This window comes from Drosophila mauritiana, chromosome 3L, assembly GCF_004382145.1.
Source record: "Drosophila mauritiana strain mau12 chromosome 3L, ASM438214v1, whole genome shotgun sequence".
Classification (NCBI taxonomy): domain Eukaryota; kingdom Metazoa; phylum Arthropoda; class Insecta; order Diptera; family Drosophilidae; genus Drosophila; species Drosophila mauritiana.
Window position 1 is genome coordinate 9,266,601 of NC_046669.1, and position 18,816 is coordinate 9,285,416.

Here is an 18,816-nt window from a genome sequence, read left to right on the forward strand (position 1 = left end):
CATAAACCTTTGAAACCTTAAATTGTATACACAGAAAAAAATGTGTTAAACAACCATTTGCTTATTAAGAAAAGCAAACAATTATTTGTTATAGCAATAAATGGGTAATAAACCGGAGTATCCTTAAATAAACAAGAATATGTGAATGTATTAAAGCAAAAGTAGATAACTAACAAAAATCTTTTAAAATCATATCCATTAAGCACTAACTTTGAAGTTTTTAACAGTGAAAACAGTTAAAACGAATCCATATCTTTTGTTGTTTACAAAGGTAAAGTTATGGCCTTAAATAAAGTATGAACTCGGCTGGGAGCAAAGGCGTCTAGTCCCACGCAAAGATGTATAAAAGTTTACTACTTTGCAGGACGAAAGGGTCCACTCTTGGCCGGGGTTTTAATCAAAGTAAATGAATTTAAACGAAGCGACGAACAAAGTCCAGCGGCTATTTGCATAGAGCCGTCGCACTGGAATGGTTTTTAAGTGAAAAAAAGGATGCGAATGGCGCTGGGCGGGGAAAACTGAAAGGAAAATGGCGATGTGGGGTGAAAGGCAATAGGAAAAGCTAGGCAAAAAAGAGTGAGCGAAACGCTTTTCCCCGAGTCTGAAGTTGGTTTTCTTTATTTTATTTGCGCGGGGATTTGTCTAGCTGGAGAGGATAAGCGCTCTGTGTATCCTTGATCCTTTGTGTTTGCATGAATTTAATGCAATCCAAATATTTGTGGGCGAGAGTGAGAGTTTCGTTTCTGCCCCATACCATTTTCCTTGTTTTCAGCTCCATCTTCGGCTGCTTTCCGCTTTGAAAATGGCTTTTATGGGCTTACTGCCGGATGGCTTTTGTGGGAAGTTTAAAGCCCCGTTTCATAACCCTTTGAATGGCAATGGATATATGAACTTCAGCTAGCGAGTATTTTAAAAATATATTTCTTAGCATCTGCATAATCATAAGTGTAGTTGGGCGAAGTAAACATTCGCCTTTACTGACTAATAAACTGCCTTCCAGACTTTTAGGGCACATGGCGTTCGTCAGGGCGTAGGTGGAAATCAATTAGCACCGGCATTACCTAACTCAGTTGATGTTCCTCTAATAATTTTCTCAATTAATGTGCGGAAATCTATTTTCTGCCGAATATCAAAATTTGACTAGTGCTATTTTTGCATTAGCCCGAAAAAGTATGGATTCGGCACACGCCATATCCCTTATATCCACAGAACAGAACATTAATCATCCAGCGAATTAGCATTCGCAGAAATTCATCGCAATGTGGCGCAAAAAATTTTCGATTTGTTTACCATAACTTGACATAGATCATGGAGAATAGACATATGCTGGCTGCCATAAATAGAAACCGTCTATTATCGTGAAATATTCCAAAAGATATCTGCATAAGGACATTCGGCGCGGCGAAAGACATTTCCAACGAAAAATGAACCCTCTTCACTACATACTTATTTCTATTGTTCAAATATGTGTAGTGTGTGTGTGTTTGCATATATCTGATGGAATGGTAGGCGTTGGGGGCGTGACTGCTATCTCATGCACATTTTGTCACTGTCAGTCGACGATGGCATCATCAGCGTCTCTTTCGCTCTGCTGGCTGGACGTGGTTGTTGTCATGTCATTTCGCATTTAAATTGTTGTTGTCACTGTATTAAAATTCGCAGATCTAGGTCCATATCTACGCATTTGTTATCCTTGAGCTGCATTCGCCGTAAAACAAATACCCGAACGCAAACAACACAAAAATTGTGCATTAAAATTGCAATTTTTATTTTCAAACAATTGCTGTCACCGCTGTTTGCATTCAGTTTTTGGCCATAAATTTGCACAAATCCACCAAATTTATAACCATATGGTTGAGCGACAGCGAAATGAAAAACAAATTGATGGATCGTGGCCGATGTAAAACTTGGCAAAGGGCAGATCGTCGCTTAAATTTAGAAAATTGAACCAACTAAAAATAGGAATGCAGCTTACTGTGTCGAGGCTGTTGGCAACAGAATCGCTTGCGGTCACTATATATAAATTATTTTATTGCTGCAATTTTGTGTTATATATTTTTTTGGGGGAATTTTAAGAGGTTTACATACAATTTAATTAATTAACTTGTTTAAAGCCTGTCACTTTGGCTGTTGGGCAAACAGGAAAATCCTTTGTGGCCATTGTTTGAGCATTGAACAATAACAAATATCCTTTATTTCCATTGCAGTTCGTTGGCTGGGAAGAGGTGCCACGACCGAACACTCGAGCCGAGATTGTTCAGGCCATGCGACGCATAAGGGTGAGTATTACGCATACGCCGCGTGGCACGCACGTGAATTTTGGAAGCGTGGCGAGTGGAAAAGTTAACAGATTTCCGAGCGTAGGATATTCGCATCTCCGGCTGCCAATTAAAGAAACTTTTTATCCGGGCTGCAGGCGGTTTTAAAGGTTTCACATTTTACCAACTCCCAGTCCCCGAAAAAACAGGCAACACTTTGCGTTTGCCAGCGCCACATACTTTGATTACAGTTACACATATATGCTCATATGGCCAAAAGGCAGAAGGAAGCTGGCTCGAAGAGAAAAAACCATTCTAGTAGCATAAAAAGTAACGAGGCTTGTTTATTCTTTCCCTTTTCCATCGCTCCAAGAAGTCGTGCGTGCCCTGGCTTAAACCGAGTTAGCCGGTTTTTCCCTTCTTTTGGGGGTTTGTGAGAGTATGTGGGTTATTGTGTATTAGCCCTGTCTGTCAGCTGATGGAAATGGAGAAGTGGAGCAGGGAAGACGTGGTAAATTTGGCGCTTGTTATTGTCATGTCTGTGCCATTAGGCGAGCCGTCACAGGCAGTCAAATGTTAATTGAAAATTCTGGAATTACGTGGCCCCTCTTCGGCGGAAAACTTATACAGTTTTTTTTTTTCTACCCCACAGTACGAGTGCAAAGTGCAGAATCTGAAGAAGCGAAAGGTCACCATTCACATATCGGTAAATGGCGTGCGCGTTGTGCTCAAAAAGCGTCGTCGAAAAGTAAGTCAATGCCCAAACTACATATATATGTTTTGGTATAAACGAACTACTTGTTGTTTAGAAAAAGAACTGGACCAATGACCCCGAGGACATCGAGTTGCTCAATCATCCCATCTATAGAATATTCTACGTGTCCCACGACAGCAGCGATCTCAAGATATTCAGCTACATAGCGCGCGATGCCAGCACGGATACGTTCAAGTGTTCCGTCTTCAAAAGTCACAAAAAGGTGAGTTTCCAGATTCGAATGTTTGCCCTAGGCTTTTCCTTTTACCCCGTCCAATGAAATGTTTATGTCCGCAAATCGCATAATTCGCGGACTACATGTGACTTACTTGACATTACGATTACCATCCGCACTGCATCCCGCATGTCGCCATCCATGGAATCTCTAAAAATAGGAACCCTGCTCTTGTGCAAACTGTCTAGTGGCATGCAGCTTTTTGGCTAGTATCCAGCATTGGAAAACCGAAACGAAAACAACTAGCAAATAAACAAAAAAATAGGCACGCTATAAAGAGCGAAGTGCAGTTTATTAGATGTGCTAAAATTGCGTCCTATTTGATCTAGTTTCCATTAATTGGTAGTGACTAAAAGTGGGTGGAAAAATACTGGGAACACGAATTTTTCGGAAGCAGGCTAATTAAAATTGTTTTTTTTTTTAAATATACAAAAATATAGCATATTATAATGTGTAAATGAACTTTGCGCTAATAAATAGCAAAATTCATTAAAACTTTTGAATGTTTATTAACCAAAATTTATCTATGTAAATTTCCCTTTTTGCTTAATTAAATGAGCAAGTTATTCCAATTTTAAATTTTAATTTTATACCATTTTGTTTGCTTATAACCATTTGTGTCACTTTCGCCATCACTTCTCGCATTCGGTTTCTATTTATCGAACCAATCATTCCATGGTTATTTTTCATTGTCAATTTGGCCGAGTCTAGACCAATTTTTCATTGGCCATTACAGCGCATTGGGATCTAAACAAGCCCGGCGAAAAGTAAGTCGCAACTGTCCGTCAGTCTGCTGGCCAGCCGGCACATCCATTTCCGTGTTATACGGCTATGGCTATGGCCAGTGGATCGGCAGAGATTCGGCCATTTGCGCGGCGACATCGCCCCCCATTAAGCTACTGCCGAGATTAGCCAAATAAATAAATCAGATTTTACTTTGTGGTCGCCTGGGGGAAATGCATTTGCTTTGATTTCGGTCCGAATGCGGTCTCCTGATTAATTCCAAGTCAGATATGTACCAAATTTATGATTAAAGAGCACGAGAGAACGCAAAAAAGAATCGTCTGGCCTTCAACTTCAGTCGGTAGACAATGTCAAGTTGGCATTTCTATTTTTTCCTTTCTAATTAACAAGCGGACTTCTGGGGAAAAAATTCCAATACATCAGAAGACGAAGCCGATGTATTTTTGGTTTCTCAAAATGTCTGACAAGTGACACACAAGAAATTAAGGCCAGAGGTAGAAGGGTAGCAAGCATATGTGTACAGCGGCATTATCATCATCCACACGACGAGTGCACGTGTCGAAAATCGCGCATACGCCGTGTGCGTCAGAGGAAAGCTTCGTTGCACCTGAGACAGGCATTACAAGTATACAAGTATCATCCAGGCATTTGTTGTACAAGTTACAGCCAAGTGCAACGCAATTTGGAAGCTGAATACAACACAAACTCGGGCAGACAAAGCGATAAAAGATATATGATTAATGGCTAAGCTGGAATGGCCAAAACGGAAAATGGCCGAAACAAGTGAAAGATACCGCTTTGTTTACTTCCGTGAAACACAAAGCAGTGGCGTCACAGCGTTGCCTGCAATCACGCATATGCCGAGTTGGACCGGCCTTAGGGGGTTTCGCCGATCGGTTCGCAATATGGCTTCGTTGGAACGGCAAAGAAAAACCAAAACAAAAGCAGCATGTAGCCATGTAGATGTGGCCAACAGCTGAGCGGAAAAGCTTAGCGGGAAAAGCTTTTCCATTTAGCCGGCTACAATGCGATCTATATATCCACATCAATCGGCCATCTCCTCTCCCATTTCGGTCTTTGTCCAGTGCGTTCTAGACGGCGCCCCTTTGCAGACGTGCGGCGATTCACAAAACGTTTAATCACAGACAAAATATACCAAATTATGCAATAAGTGCGTGAGTGTTCGTGAAGTGAAACGTGCTAAAAATGATGATAATCATAAAACCAAAAGAAAATAAATTTAATTAAATTTATAAGAATATTTCTGCCACCTGCAAAACAACATCCCCTTCAATAAAAAAAAACTCAACATCGCCTGATGCCAATGAAATTAATAAATTCTGGCAATGTCACAGATTAGGGAAAATATTTAAACGCACCCATAGATCATCATTCCCAGTGGGGCGAGAAATGAAATGTTTCAAAATGTGATAGGAAATAATCGTTCCCAGGAATCAAGTCACAAAAGTGTTTTGTCATACAATTTTCGGGTTTTCTCTGCCATCTCGACTGCTGACGCCATTAAATGCTTGTGGCCAGGAAAAAGCACAAACATAATACTTTTAAACAATGCTAAGGATTGAATAATGAGCCACGAGAGCAGAAAATTGACTGGAAAATTAATTGCCAGCGGAAAGCCGCAACACAAGCCACTCGAAAAAGTTTGCAAAGTGCGGGCAGTGATACGATTTTAGTACCAGGCTACAAGACTGTGAAAAAATATCATTAGTTTATATATTCTTTCTTGAGTATATTCATTCATTCTTGACCAAACTTAGCTCAGTGACGTACACTTCTCCAAAAACTCACTGTTTATGCATATTAGTTGTTAATGAGCTACTCGCACTACAGGTAGTCCACGGAAATTAGGGGGCTGGTATAAATAAATAGAATTATGGCCAATAACTCGAACGCACACGTGATATTATGGCTAAAATATTTACGATTCCTTTCGCTGCACAGATTATTTACTTATATCTATATTTCGTATTAGTATAATCAACAAGCTAAAGCTAATTTGACAGCTGAAAATTCCCAAATAAACACGAAATATAAATGGAATTTTCATAAACATAACTTTGTTCTCAAGTTTTGTTTCGAATAGTTCATAGAAAATGGTGAAATATTTTTAATTTACCTGTTGTCTGTTGGATCTGGCAAAGCCATTGGCTCGGGGAAAACCACAACGTGCCTTATTATTTCATTTATTTCATTTTTCCTTCTTTCGATTTTCATATTCCCAAAAATGGCTGCCCCCATCGCTTTCCTTTGTTTTGTTTCGTTTCGTTTCGCTTCGTTTGGTTTTATTTTTTTGCATTTAAAGCCAAAATAGATCCATTATTTTAATAGCCTACTTTAAAGTATTTCTAAAATCGAACAACGAGGAGTGCAAAAGACGCAGGTTGTGCGGTGTGCAGGTGTTTCTCGCTTTGTTCGAGTGCCGAATTATAAATACTTAAGTTTATATTCTTTGGGTATTTTCGTATCGTTTGTACTCGTCGGCGTGTAAGTTGAATTTTCAAGTGCCGCAGCCCCTGCATGACTAATGAGTACTTCATTAGCAGAGGGGTACACTAGTAGTAGCAACATGCCCACCCATCTGGACCACGTGACAATGTGCAGAATTTACGAGCTGCAGTTTTCCCTGTGGTAAACTGTGGCCAACTGTGGTCAACTGCAGCTGCGGAAGTGGCTTCTGTGGTTGCCTCCGAATGCTGTGAGTCCAGCAGCGTGACCACCGGCGACTTATGGCCACAGTAAACACTGGCCAGATGGCACGGGGATATCAGGGCAGTCCGGAGGCAATGGCAATGCCATTAAAAACGGTGCTAAAAAGCCAGGCCAGGCACAAAGATATTCTCTGTAAAAATTTTCCCTTATGACAGGCGAACGAGCCCGGGAAAAACAAACAAACTGGCAGTGGCAGTGCCAGTGATTTGATTGCTGTGCTGGGTAAAATGGAAATTAAAATTCAAATAAATACATAAAACGAGAGCTAACAAAAGTCATTCTTAACGCCATAAATTTTCAAGTAGTTTTCCACGAAAATGCCACGCAATTTTCTTCTTCGCTCGTTCATATTTATTTAAGTTCTCATTCTGGTTTCGCTGTAACGAATGTAAATTGCCACACACTTTATCCGTTTACTTTTTATAGTTTTCAATTTGATTTATGCGAAATTGCACAAGCCACGCCAGGGAGATATATGTGTGTGAGTGTGTGGATTTAGTGATGCAGTCGAGATAGACAATCAGTTGGCACCTTCGTTAAGACGGATTTCCATGGCGCACGTGGCGTATGCGCAATGCTGGAACGGAACGTTAAACTGGCTGATAAAGCGGCCAAGTGAGACGATTCGACGCCTCTTGTAAACTCACCTTGAGAGCCCTGTTAAATGGCCGAGTTGGTTTTGTATCCCACAAATACCCAAATATTGAACGTGTTGTAAGCATGCTTCGCTTCACTTGTTTGCCAACTTGCGCAACAAGTGCTGTCACTCCTTGTCAAAATAATTCAAATTGATGTGTTGTTAATGTCGTTCGGGCGAGTGCTCAACCTGCCGCCACTGAAGTAGCCCTTCAAAGTGCTCGAGTGGTGGCCAAGTTCTGGCCGGGATACTCCTGAAAGGCGAAACCACAAACTTATTCGGCAGCTCAGCCTTAATTAGTAATGGAAAATATTTAGCAAATTTTGGCAACATGTTTTGTGACTGATGGGCTGTTTCTTTTACATATTGTTGATTCAATTTGTTATGTTGTTATGTTATGTTAAAGTAAAGAGATTTACCGAATCTATTCATATGTAGAAAGTATTTTACCGTTTTTAAAGTAAATTTACATTTTTTAACTCAACGGTATGATGGAGTATTTTGTTTCTTAAAATAAATCATTAAAAATGTTGCTTATATCAACCTTCAAAGTTCGATGCTTATGAAACTGCAACTGGGCACTGATTCACTTGACAGCAAACCGCTGCAAGTCATTCGCTTGCTGATTGACATAAATTTCGCCCGCTGACTAACCATAACAATACCCAAATCAGATTGACAGTTTTTGTATTTTATTTTGGAGGGGGTGGTGTTCTGAAAACGAGAAATCGCGGGCGTGCACGCGGCAGAAATATTCGGCAAAATAACCCAAAAAAATTATGTATATATTTTTGTCGATATGTAGGCAACATGAAAAGTTGCAAATAATTCAATACACAAATAAATGAACACGCAAAAGAAACGGCATCAAAAACAACAGCCTGAAGGCGAAAGAGAAACATAAACAATGCATATAGCACCTGGCAGGTGTGAAAAATGGCGCATCGGCGGTGTGTGAATAACCTGGATCAAGGGAGGCAGCCGCAGAACCCTAAGCAATTATGAAATTAATAGCCAACTAATTGGACGATTGAAAACAGTGAAGAAAGTACAGCATTGAACAGCATTGAACTTAGTGTGAACAGTGACAAATTGGCGAGCTAACGACCTTGCGGATTGCGGATACTTTTCGCGGATCACCGAACTCTGTCCAGCTGCCTGTTGTGGCCATGAAGCACGAGAAGACCCTCGCCATGGCTGCTCCGCACAAGCAGCGCCATTCGGACAGCTCCGCCCACGTTCCACGTAGTCCCATAACCAAGGCCTTTGATTTCCTGCCCTGGACGCGAAGTCGCAGCAAGGTCAACATGACCAAGGTTCAAAGTCAGCCGGCGGAACAGCAGGCCTCTGTTTCCACGGTTCCCCCTGCTGAGAAATCGTCGGAGGTGCACTATCACAAGAACATCTTCCGCAGTGGCGGTGGTCTCATCCGTGATATCCTGGTGGGAGATAAGAATCTGCAGCTTAAGGATAAGCCACCGCAATCTCCCGTTCCTTCGCACAAAAAGAAACAGAAGCACCTGTCGCGCAACAAAAGCTTGGATATTCGAGAACTTATTGGCTGTGTGGAGCGGGAGATGGCTCCTGCGACGGGAGGAGTTCCTGTGAGTCAGCCACCACGTTTCATAGATGACACCTACATAGATCACAAGCCCAAGCACATACTCTTCAATGACGATGAGAACACGGTGTACATTATAAAGAAGGAGCAACCCGTGGCCAAGTCCAGTCACAAGGCCAGCAATTCCACATCCACTGCTGCCCAATCGAATGGAGATGTTCTGAAGGCGCGACTGAAGTTTAAGAGATTGCCCGGCGATCACTATGAAGCATCGCCGGAGGCGCTCCGACGGGCACATCTCCTCCACCAGCGATCCGAGCAGCGTCATCAGCTGCAGCGGCGCAAGAGTCTCAGCGATCAGCAGAGCAGCTCCAGCCTGAGCAGCGGCGGCGGTGGAGGGGGCAATGCTAATGGCAGCATTATGTTGGAACGCCCCAAAACCGATAAGCCGCGCAAGAAGCTATCGTTCCGGGAACCCATTATTGCCGGCGACCAAATACTACCACTCATACTCAGCGAACAGCGGCAGGCGAGACAGAGGCGTCGCAGCTCCCCCTTGGAGCGAAGCAGGGGGGGCTTAGCGATAGCGGACTGTGATAATTTATGCAATAATCGCACAAAGGATGCAATTTCCTGCGGCTGTGCGACAAGCGATCCGGAGGTGGGTTCAATGCAACAACGGGGCGTATGCGTAATGCTGCTTAATTGCTGTCAGTGGGTAGTTGGCTGGGTGGGATTGTTATATCTTAGTGGCGCCGCCACTCTGCGTGGTTTCCATAATGCAATTAAATTAATCCCCTTTCCTTACCATATCTACGTCTTTTGCAGTCTCAGGCGATGCGCATCGTTCGCACCGTGGGACAAGCCTTTGAAGTGTGCCACAAATTTAATCTTCATAAGAATTCCCTGGAACCCAATGACGAACGCTCCGATATATCCTCATCGGAGCTGCTGGACGTGGAGCAGATCAGCGAGCAGCAGCTATCCGAGGATGGTGAACGCGACAACGAGACGCCCAAGAAAGGTGAGTGTCGGCGGAAAATTCATTCGGTGTAAAATGGAAAAGAGATGAAAAAAAAACACAGCGGTTGGGTGAAAAATGGGGGGCGAAAATGGTTCGTTGACTGGCCAATAAATAAATGAAAAGCTCTGGCTGTCGTCGCAGTCGGCTGCCAGCTTCCTGGGTGAATCTCTGGAGTCTGGACGCTGGTCGCATTAGTTTCCTATTCATTTTGCATTCCCATGCAAATGTCTGCTCTTTAATTTCGAATTCAGTTCGATGCGGCGAGCCAGGCATTTGCATTTAAATTGCATTTTATTCTCCGAGGAGATTGTCAGAAGGGGAGAGCAGCGATTTTTCCGTTTAAGTCTTTAAAATTAATCGGAATAGGAAGCACCTGAAAGTGCCATTACTTCGGCCAGATTATCAGATATAATTTACTAAGTTTTAGTTTATTATTTCAGTATTTCAGGTAGTGTGCTCACACAATCTTGTTTATTTGGCTTAACATTTTGCTGTGTTTTCTCCTCCTTATTTCCGTAAATATACAAATTGCAACTGCACACATGATATATGTATAAATGAGTATCCACACTGAACAGACAACTGCTAAAGTAAAAAGTTCAGTACGAAATATGACTGCGCATATGAGATGAAAATATTTAAAAATAATAGCAAGTGAAAATAAGAATAAAAGTGCCGAGAACAGAAGCAGCAGCTTTCGACATACACTTCGACGCTGTTAAGCAATTTCCACATATTGCTTCAATTTTCAATAATCTTCGTGCGGTTTTCCATCTTGCCGACCAACCTGCCTCCTTCCCCTTCCCCCTTCCATTTTCACCCCTCCCCCCAGCGAACACTCTTACACTGGCAAGGCGTAGTTTGACGTCATCAACGCGTTGCTGCTGCCAAAAATAAGAGGGAAAAAATAAAATAATATTGAAAACCTCACGAGAAAAGCATTTCTTTTTGCAATCTTTTGTCTAAAACCATCCAGCGACATCATTGGCATGAAATTCCGAGAATATAAATATAAATAACACCCAAGTGGGAAAACGAGCCAAAGGTAGCTACTTATCGGAGATGGATTATTTGCTGATACTCTCATCATAACCATGGCATCACCATTCAATTCGGGCAAACTGAAACCGAATTTGTTACCAGGCGACACTCGAGACCACGAAACATTCACGTGGTGGCCAAAAGTGTGTGCCTGTGTGTGTGTGGGCGTGCCCTGCAGTCGTGTGCCAAATATAATTTATTTATTTCAATATCTCAGCCACCATCCCATCTGAGGTCTTGTAATTTTCTCTATATAGTAATTTTCCCGCCAGCGTTGGCTGACTTTTAAGTAGCTGAACCAGCGACGCGACACTGAAATAATGAACGCGGGTGTTTGTCTATGTCTGGGCGACATTCTGTTGAGACTAGAAAGATTTGATCAGCCAAGTTCAAAGTTCAATACCCTGGCACAGATGCTTGAGATTATGCTGGGTTAAGAAATTTCCCACAGCTAACTTGATTGAAAATATTTATAAGCTAAAACTGCACTTTTCAAGGAATTCTAAGCGAGAAGAAGTATCTAAAAGTTAATTGACATCTCTGTCTCATAAATATATATAAACATTTTAGAAAAGCTTTTTCCTTACCCTCAGAATTTATTGCGCCCAATGATGAGGACTTATCTGTATAGACTCCTGCCAACTTTGTAAATTTTATTTATTTACCTATACAGTTCCGAAAAACTTTAAACAGACACAAATCGTTGTATATACCTCAAAACAAAATTATTAAAATTTGTATATTGTTTTTGGCCTTCCGCGACCACAGGTCGTATGTGTAATAAGTACGCCATTACATCAATCAACACCCCATTTATTGTCTTTGGCCGCACGATTTGCAAAAATAGTATATCTGAAACACATCAGACTGTAGAATAGCCATAAGTAAGAGCTGAACATTTTGTATTACTAATTGTTGTTCCATGTCACGGAATCGTTTTGCAGCTGTTTTGGCAAGAGCTCTCTAATTGAGTATGATGTGTTCCACGAAATGGGTCATTTGGGTTGTAAAAATTCGACAATAGATAGTGTTTAAATTTAGACGAGACAACATGTGTTTTTCCGAGCAGAATCCTTGTTCGATGTGAGCAGGAATCGAGGCTGGCGAATTCCAACAATTATTTGCCAAAATGCTTGTCGGTTGAAAATCATGCGGAACAGCAAATTAATTTACATGCTGTGAAGGATTTTTACAGCACTTGTAGCAATTCATCGGCAATTAACACGTGCCCCAGGTGCGAAACGAATATTTTGCTGTATATATACCTATATATATACCTACCAACCTTTATATGAATTTATGGCGCCCGATCCCCCAGTTCTGAGAAGAAATTTCTTAAATATTTGCCAACAAATCAAACTCAAATGGCAGCCGAAAACAGAAGTGAACTTCGCACGCCCCATCGTCTCTATTCAAGATCATCATCATTATCCCTGATCATCATGGCATTCGTAACGAATGCACAAGCGACTAGATAATTGTATCATTATTTATTCGATACAGCCAGAGCATAATCAAAACAAATATCGAACTCTAGACGCTGTAATTAATGGGAAATTAAGCGCGAAAGTGGCCGCCAGAGCGGATCGTGGGGCACTAGACCACCAGGTGGGCCGCGTGGGTGTCCCGCGACCTTGACAAATTGGAGGTCGATTGAGCACGATCTTACACGGCACACTTGCTCAACAAACGAACCAACCAGCCAGCCATCATCCAGGCAGCAGCTATTCAGTTCGCAAATCTAATTATTTCACTATTTTTAGAGCACTTGGCCATAACGCCCGATCTGAACCACACGCAGCCGCAGCGGCCGAACCACTTGGATATAATGCCATCGCATTCGAGTCTACGCAAATCGAACAGCCTGCTGGTGAGTAACTTATGTATGTCCATTATAATAATTGTGGTCAATGGACCGCTAATAATAAGCGAAATCACTGCCATATCCTGGCAGGGCAATTAAAATGCCGGCAATTGTGAATTTTAATGAGGCGAAGTCTTCGAAATGAAATCAAATACAATGTGGCCCATTGCTGGCTGGCATTTCTGTTTAGGTCATAATGTATAAAATAATATTTCCCCTTTGTTTACCTAACCAACTCGGTCAGAAGTGGGGGGTAAACAAGCTGTAGCTACAATAAAATTCAGATTCAATAACTTTTCGTTGGCCCCGAGAACTGTCAAGGCTAAACTGGAAATAAAAAGCAAAGGAATCTCGCTTGTAAATAGCACAGTTTTACAATTATAAGTGTAAATTTAATAGCATTTTTCAGTGAAATGATCACATGTTCTTATGGTTATAAAAGAAACATGCGACAAACATGTCATTTTTGATGGCTTAATAATTAAACAGTGAAACTAGACTATTAATTGAAACGGTGTAGAAAAGTCATAACATTTCAAAGAACATACCAAGCTTGTTTATCATATTTTGCTAAACACATTTTCTTTGAACTCTCGTAATACATAGAAGACATAAACATTTAATAGAGTCCCTGACCTTGTTTTTAAATATTTTGTTTTTGACTAAAGCATAGTGCATAAAGCAGGATATAGTATAAAATAGTAATATATTATATATATAAATATTATAAATATTTTACCTTCCGCTTCCAATAGTGCGATGTGGACGACAAGTCGCCAGGCTCACCTTCCTCGCCGCGCTCTGAGATCACCCAGCTGAAGGACCAGCTGGAGGCACAGGCTCTGCAGACGCGCCAGGCTCTGGGCCAACTGATGCTGGTGCGGGAGCAGCTCATCTCGGAGACCAATGCGCGCATCGAGGCACAGGTGGGTTTTCTACCGATGGGAAAACTGTCGTCACTAATGGGATCTTAAAGTAACCACTGATGTATGTAATCCTTTAGGCGCGTACCCAACAATTGCTGCAGCAGAACCGCGAGCTCCTGGAGCACCTGGCCTCCTTGGGGGCCTACAACGAGCAGCAGACAGCCGGACTCACGTCGGCCAACATCGGAATGGCGCCACAGGTGAGGATTATACCGATTACTATATATGCTATATAGGCTTTTGAGTTATGCGATCGTAAATTTGCGCTCATTTCGAGCCTTTTCAAGCTGTGCGGCCTTTTTGCATGAGTTTTGTTTCTGTTTTTCTTGGCTGCCGTTTGTTTTGCACGTGTGTTTATCAATAGTTGCCCCGTTTTTGTTGTGCGTTCTCGTTGTCGTTGTTGTTGATTGATTGAGAGAGAACTCAAGAACTTAATGTCCCTTGACCTTTCACCCTTTTCCTCGTGTAGCAATCGCAGCTACAAATGCTGCTGCAGGCCACCAGCAATAACAACAATCTGGCCACGATCAACCAACAGATCAGCAATCTTGGCAGCATCAATCAGCAGTTGACCTCGCTAAGTCACCAGCTGAGTGGCCTGAATCAGCAGAGCCAGCACCTCCAGAATCTGCAGCAGCAGCAGCAACAACAAACGCAGGCGGCACCGTCTGCGGCCACGCCCCCTCCCGCTGCGGGGGGCAGTAGTCCGTATCCGTCGATGAGTGCGCTGCAGAGCATAAGCAATCAGCTGCAACAGCAGCAGCAACAACAGCAGCAGGATGCCTTGTCCAAGGATCTGTTCCAGGTGAATCAGGAGCTGCTGAATCGCCTGCAGGCGCTGAACTTAAATGCCAATCCTGGCCAGAGCCAGCCAACGCCCTCGGCCACGGCGCACAACTCCTTCTTCTATGTGAATCCCTTGTCCTGCACACCGGCCACGCCAAACAACAATGCTGGCGGAGCCGGAGGTTTCAATTTCCTAACCTCACCGGCGGCCACGGGAACACTGACGCCCTCACCGTTGGGCACCATGAATCGGAATTCCTTCGCCGGGAGTTCGTCCTTGAACGAGGATATACGCCTGAGCATCGAGCAGAATCTGAATAATCTGGAGGAGCAACTCAAGGCGGCGGTGTCCAATGGCAATCTGGCTGGACTGGCCTGTGGAGGATCGACCAGCACGCGGGATACCAGTCGTAGCTCCTCCACCCTGGACTCCCCATCCTCGCCACGTTTGAGGAGCAGCAATAACAACATTAGTCCTGGGAGCAGCAATGGCAACCAGAACCACAACAATAATAGCAATAGCAATAGTAGCAGCAGTCGGGAAACGCGATTCAATACGGTTTTGCTGAGGGTCACCGATGAGGCGGGTCACCAAAGGAAGCTATCGGCCACGCCCAGCTTCATCACGCGCAGCACCAGCGAGAAGGTGCCCAATCGCAGCCAGATGATGAGCCAGGTGCAGAGGACCACCTGGGCCAGGCACACCACCAAATAGGAGCAGGGCTTCGAAACCAGGTCATAGGCTAAAGGATACGAAGAGTGGGAGTGGGCGTGCATGAGGATCGAGTGAATGAGTGGATGCAACAGTATTAATTTAGGAGAAAAGGATGCCTACTTTAGTTTTGCATTTTAGGTGTCCTAGCAGAACGCATCGCTGGCGTTTAGTGTGCCAATTATTTGCCCAGCTCAACGTCCGTTTAAGTGTAATATATACATGTATATCTACTTAGCAATATCTTCTAGCTCAAACTGTGCCAAAGTCGAAAGTTTATAATACTCGAAAGTTTGGTTAGCTTCCGGGCCAGCAGCGATAAACCTTAAGTAAAAGTATTTGTGAAACATAATCTTAGCATATCAGCAACGAAGAAACTTACTCAAGTTCGCAATAATCGTTTGAAAGTATTTTCTCTCCCCTAAATGAACAACTATATCTATACACCTAGTGATTAAGCTAATGAGTCTAGTCTAAACTGATTAAGTTCGATACTGTTATTTTTGTAAATTGTTGTATTTTAATTCAATTCATGCGTGACCCGCATAGTCTTTATCCGCAAAAATGCAATAATCATGGGGAATGCAATAATTAGTTGCCAGGCTGGAGAGTTATGTGTAAATTACAATTTTAAATATTCGTTTGAATATTGAATATAGGCGGCAAAAATGAACGGCAAACAAACAGAAATAATAATAAAAATCGCATAATTATGTAAAAACCCTTGGCGATTGTTTCGATTCGTTTATATGTATATGCACACTCTATATATTGTCGTTAATAATTGAAAGTTAACGCCAGACTGGGCAATTTCCCTAATGACTTTTCCGACACAAAAACATGCAGCACACTTTTAAGCGCATTAAGCATCCGCCCCGTGGGACGGTCAGTATATGAATTTCCCTCCCTGGATAAATGAAAAACGATGCCATGGCCCAAGGAACAGAAGCAAAAACAAGTGTCGCCATTTTTCACTCTACTCGGCAGTTGGCTTTCGTTGAATTTCTTCCCAGTTCTTTCCTCTGTCCCAGTTGCCTACGGATTTCGCTGGTGGGCAGCAATTTGCGCACATAACTCATTTGCATAAATTTACACACTGACTTTAACGTATTTGCCCCACCACGCTTAACGCTACCACACCCACCGATTTTCCATTTCCCATTTCCCGCAGCTATCGTCGACGGCGAAAGTGGCCCGATGGTTCCAACAACTACCCTGGCACACCGCATCCCTGTCCCGTCCGGAGAGCGGCTTCGTTTCCGGCGATTCGCGTTCGGAGAAGTATCAGGAGGATCATTTCTACGGCGGCATCGCCAAGGAGACGGATGATTTATGCGATGAGTTCCTGCTGGTGGAGGGCAGCAGCACCATTTGGACAAAGCTGAGCGCCAAAAAGCGTCGTAAATTGCTCGGCATGCGGCTGGGCAAAGTGACAACGTTCTGAGGAGGTCCTTGTTCACATCATCGTCCTCGGATTCGCGTAATGTGTGCGTTTATTAGCTGTTAAGTGAGTTTTTAGCATAGCCCTAAGTGTAGCTTTGATAAATTTCTGCGTAGGCATAGCTAGCTAGCTAGTATGAAAACCAATAGACTAAAGGACCAAATTAACCCAAACGAAGCGGAAAGGAACAAAACGGAACGGAACGTAGCGACATGCTCATTGAGATGCCATGCAACAGGCATAGGACATAAGTCAATTAGCGAGCATAAAACGTAAGCTCAATGTGTATTTAAGTATTAACTGAATAGAAGTATTTGCGCCAGTAAGAAAACACGGTGAGAATCTTGTGGCCAATTCATTAGGCGAACAAGCTACGCACATTAATCATACGTCACGTAGGCAACCATACATACACCACACACACACACCTACTGCCAAAAGCCAAAAGAGCATTAACTTGACCAACTTTTCGTGTACGAGAAAAACTGGTTATTAAGCTAAGCAAACAAGGGCCAGTACCACAGCAGCTGATTCAACAGAAAAAGCGGTGAAAACGGGAAGAACAGAAAGCGCAGGAAGGAGCTTTTCCGGTGCAGCCTGTACCAAAAAGATCAAATGTTTGATATTCATAAATTTCAGCCAGCTTCACCGTTTTTATGCATAAATCGATTCTACTTTTACGCTTGGCAGTCCCTTCATTGCCGTTTTTCCCCTGTTTTTTATTTGGGTAACTCTATAAATTTAAGTCAGCTGCTGAGGGAAGTGCAAACCGAACTTGCGGCATACGCGGCGTATAAGCAATTTACTCAAAATTTATGGGGATTTGTTGGCTATAAAAAGCGGGGTTCGTAGGGTAGCTAGACACATACTACTTAGGTGGGTAGCTGCGAAGGTGTTGTACTGATTGCACTTCACCCTTGATGGGTTAAGTTAGATATAGTATAGCCAGATAGGGATAGTTGAATATGCAGAGATATCTGCGAAACACTGACAATCATCGGGGTGAACGAAATTATGCAATTCAAATTTGAGTGGAGCTAAAGCCGGCCAAATGGTTTTCAATCATCATCAAACTCGGTCGAGTTTTTATTGCATTATTTGGTAGCTCTTCCGTTTATTGCGCGGCATTACAATGAAAAGTCGATTTTCCTAACGATTTTATGACATTTTCGCAATTTAGGTACGAAATTTATAGATGCCAGAACAAAAACACAAATTAATTTACGTAAAATGGTTTTAGTTAATTTATGCAAAACGATTTTTGAGACTGAAACTGAAATTTGTACTAAGCATAAAAACAGGACACAGAAACACACGAACACTTCACACATCACACATACTCGTACATCCATGCATTCCGCAAACAATTGCGACAAATAGGAAAAGTTTTTATAAGCTACTTTAGCCTAGCCCTTAACCGAGTTGAATAAATATAAGTTGCTCTGGTTCAACGCAATAGAATAAAGTGAAAATAATAAAAATTAAATGCAACATGCTGGGCAACATGTCCTTATCCAGGTCCTGCCACTTCCACTTCCACTGCCGCCGCTGCTGCTGCTGCTGACACTTTACAGTTCAATTAATTTAACGCGCTTTGCATGTAATAGAAAGGCATTGCATATCAGCGGGGCCAGCAGACAAGGATGTGCCAGGACATGGCGCCGGAGGAGCCCAGTTCGCAGCAGGAGGGCTTGGCTCGTGTGGAACGGCTGTGCCGACTAACAAGCGCATTCTGGCCAAGTGGGCGGGGCGCGGAGGAGATATCATCTACGCAAGCTAGCATGGGCTCGACTTGGCAATACCCCCCACTGGGATAAACATATATTGCCAGCTTTCGTCGGTATTTATGGGTAGTTGTCCTTCGAGGAGAACAGTCGTTGGTAATGTCAAGTCATTCATTGCTGGCAATTGATGAAGCTTAAGATCAAGCTTAAAAATAATAAATGTATAAATAAAACATCAATAAAACTTGTATTTGAAACTTGAATTTTGATGATTAGGAAAAAGAACCATCCTACCAAGTACGGAGTATCACAATTGGAAAACAAAGTGAAGGCACCTTTTGTGCGCTCATAATTAAGGACACTAGCCAACGCAGCGCAC

The 18,816-nt window shown here is 42.7% G+C and overlaps 1 protein-coding gene across 4 annotated transcripts in view; it reads left to right on the plus strand.

The window, feature by feature from the left end:
* LOC117139094 (capon-like protein) overlaps window positions 1-18,204 on the plus strand; it is a 43,910-nt gene extending 25,706 nt beyond the window's left edge. For 2 of the 4 annotated variants that reach the window (XM_033301219.1, XM_033301220.1), the window contains exons 3-10: window positions 2,208-2,279; window positions 2,911-3,006; window positions 3,068-3,235; window positions 9,748-9,943; window positions 12,748-12,854; window positions 13,604-13,774; window positions 13,852-13,974; window positions 14,244-16,402. In XM_033301219.1, the coding sequence (XP_033157110.1) occupies window positions 2,208-2,279; window positions 2,911-3,006; window positions 3,068-3,235; window positions 9,748-9,943; window positions 12,748-12,854; window positions 13,604-13,774; window positions 13,852-13,974; window positions 14,244-15,275 (1,965 nt within the window). In that variant the 3' untranslated portion in view covers window positions 15,276-16,402. Of the gene's footprint in view, window positions 1-2,207; window positions 2,280-2,910; window positions 3,007-3,067; window positions 3,236-8,163; window positions 9,581-9,747; window positions 9,944-12,747; window positions 12,855-13,603; window positions 13,775-13,851; window positions 13,975-14,243; window positions 16,422-16,443 lie in introns of those variants that run through there. The other 2 variants (XM_033301221.1, XM_033301222.1) reach the window with 2 other exon arrangements.
* The last annotated feature ends 612 nt before the right edge of the window (window positions 18,205-18,816 follow it).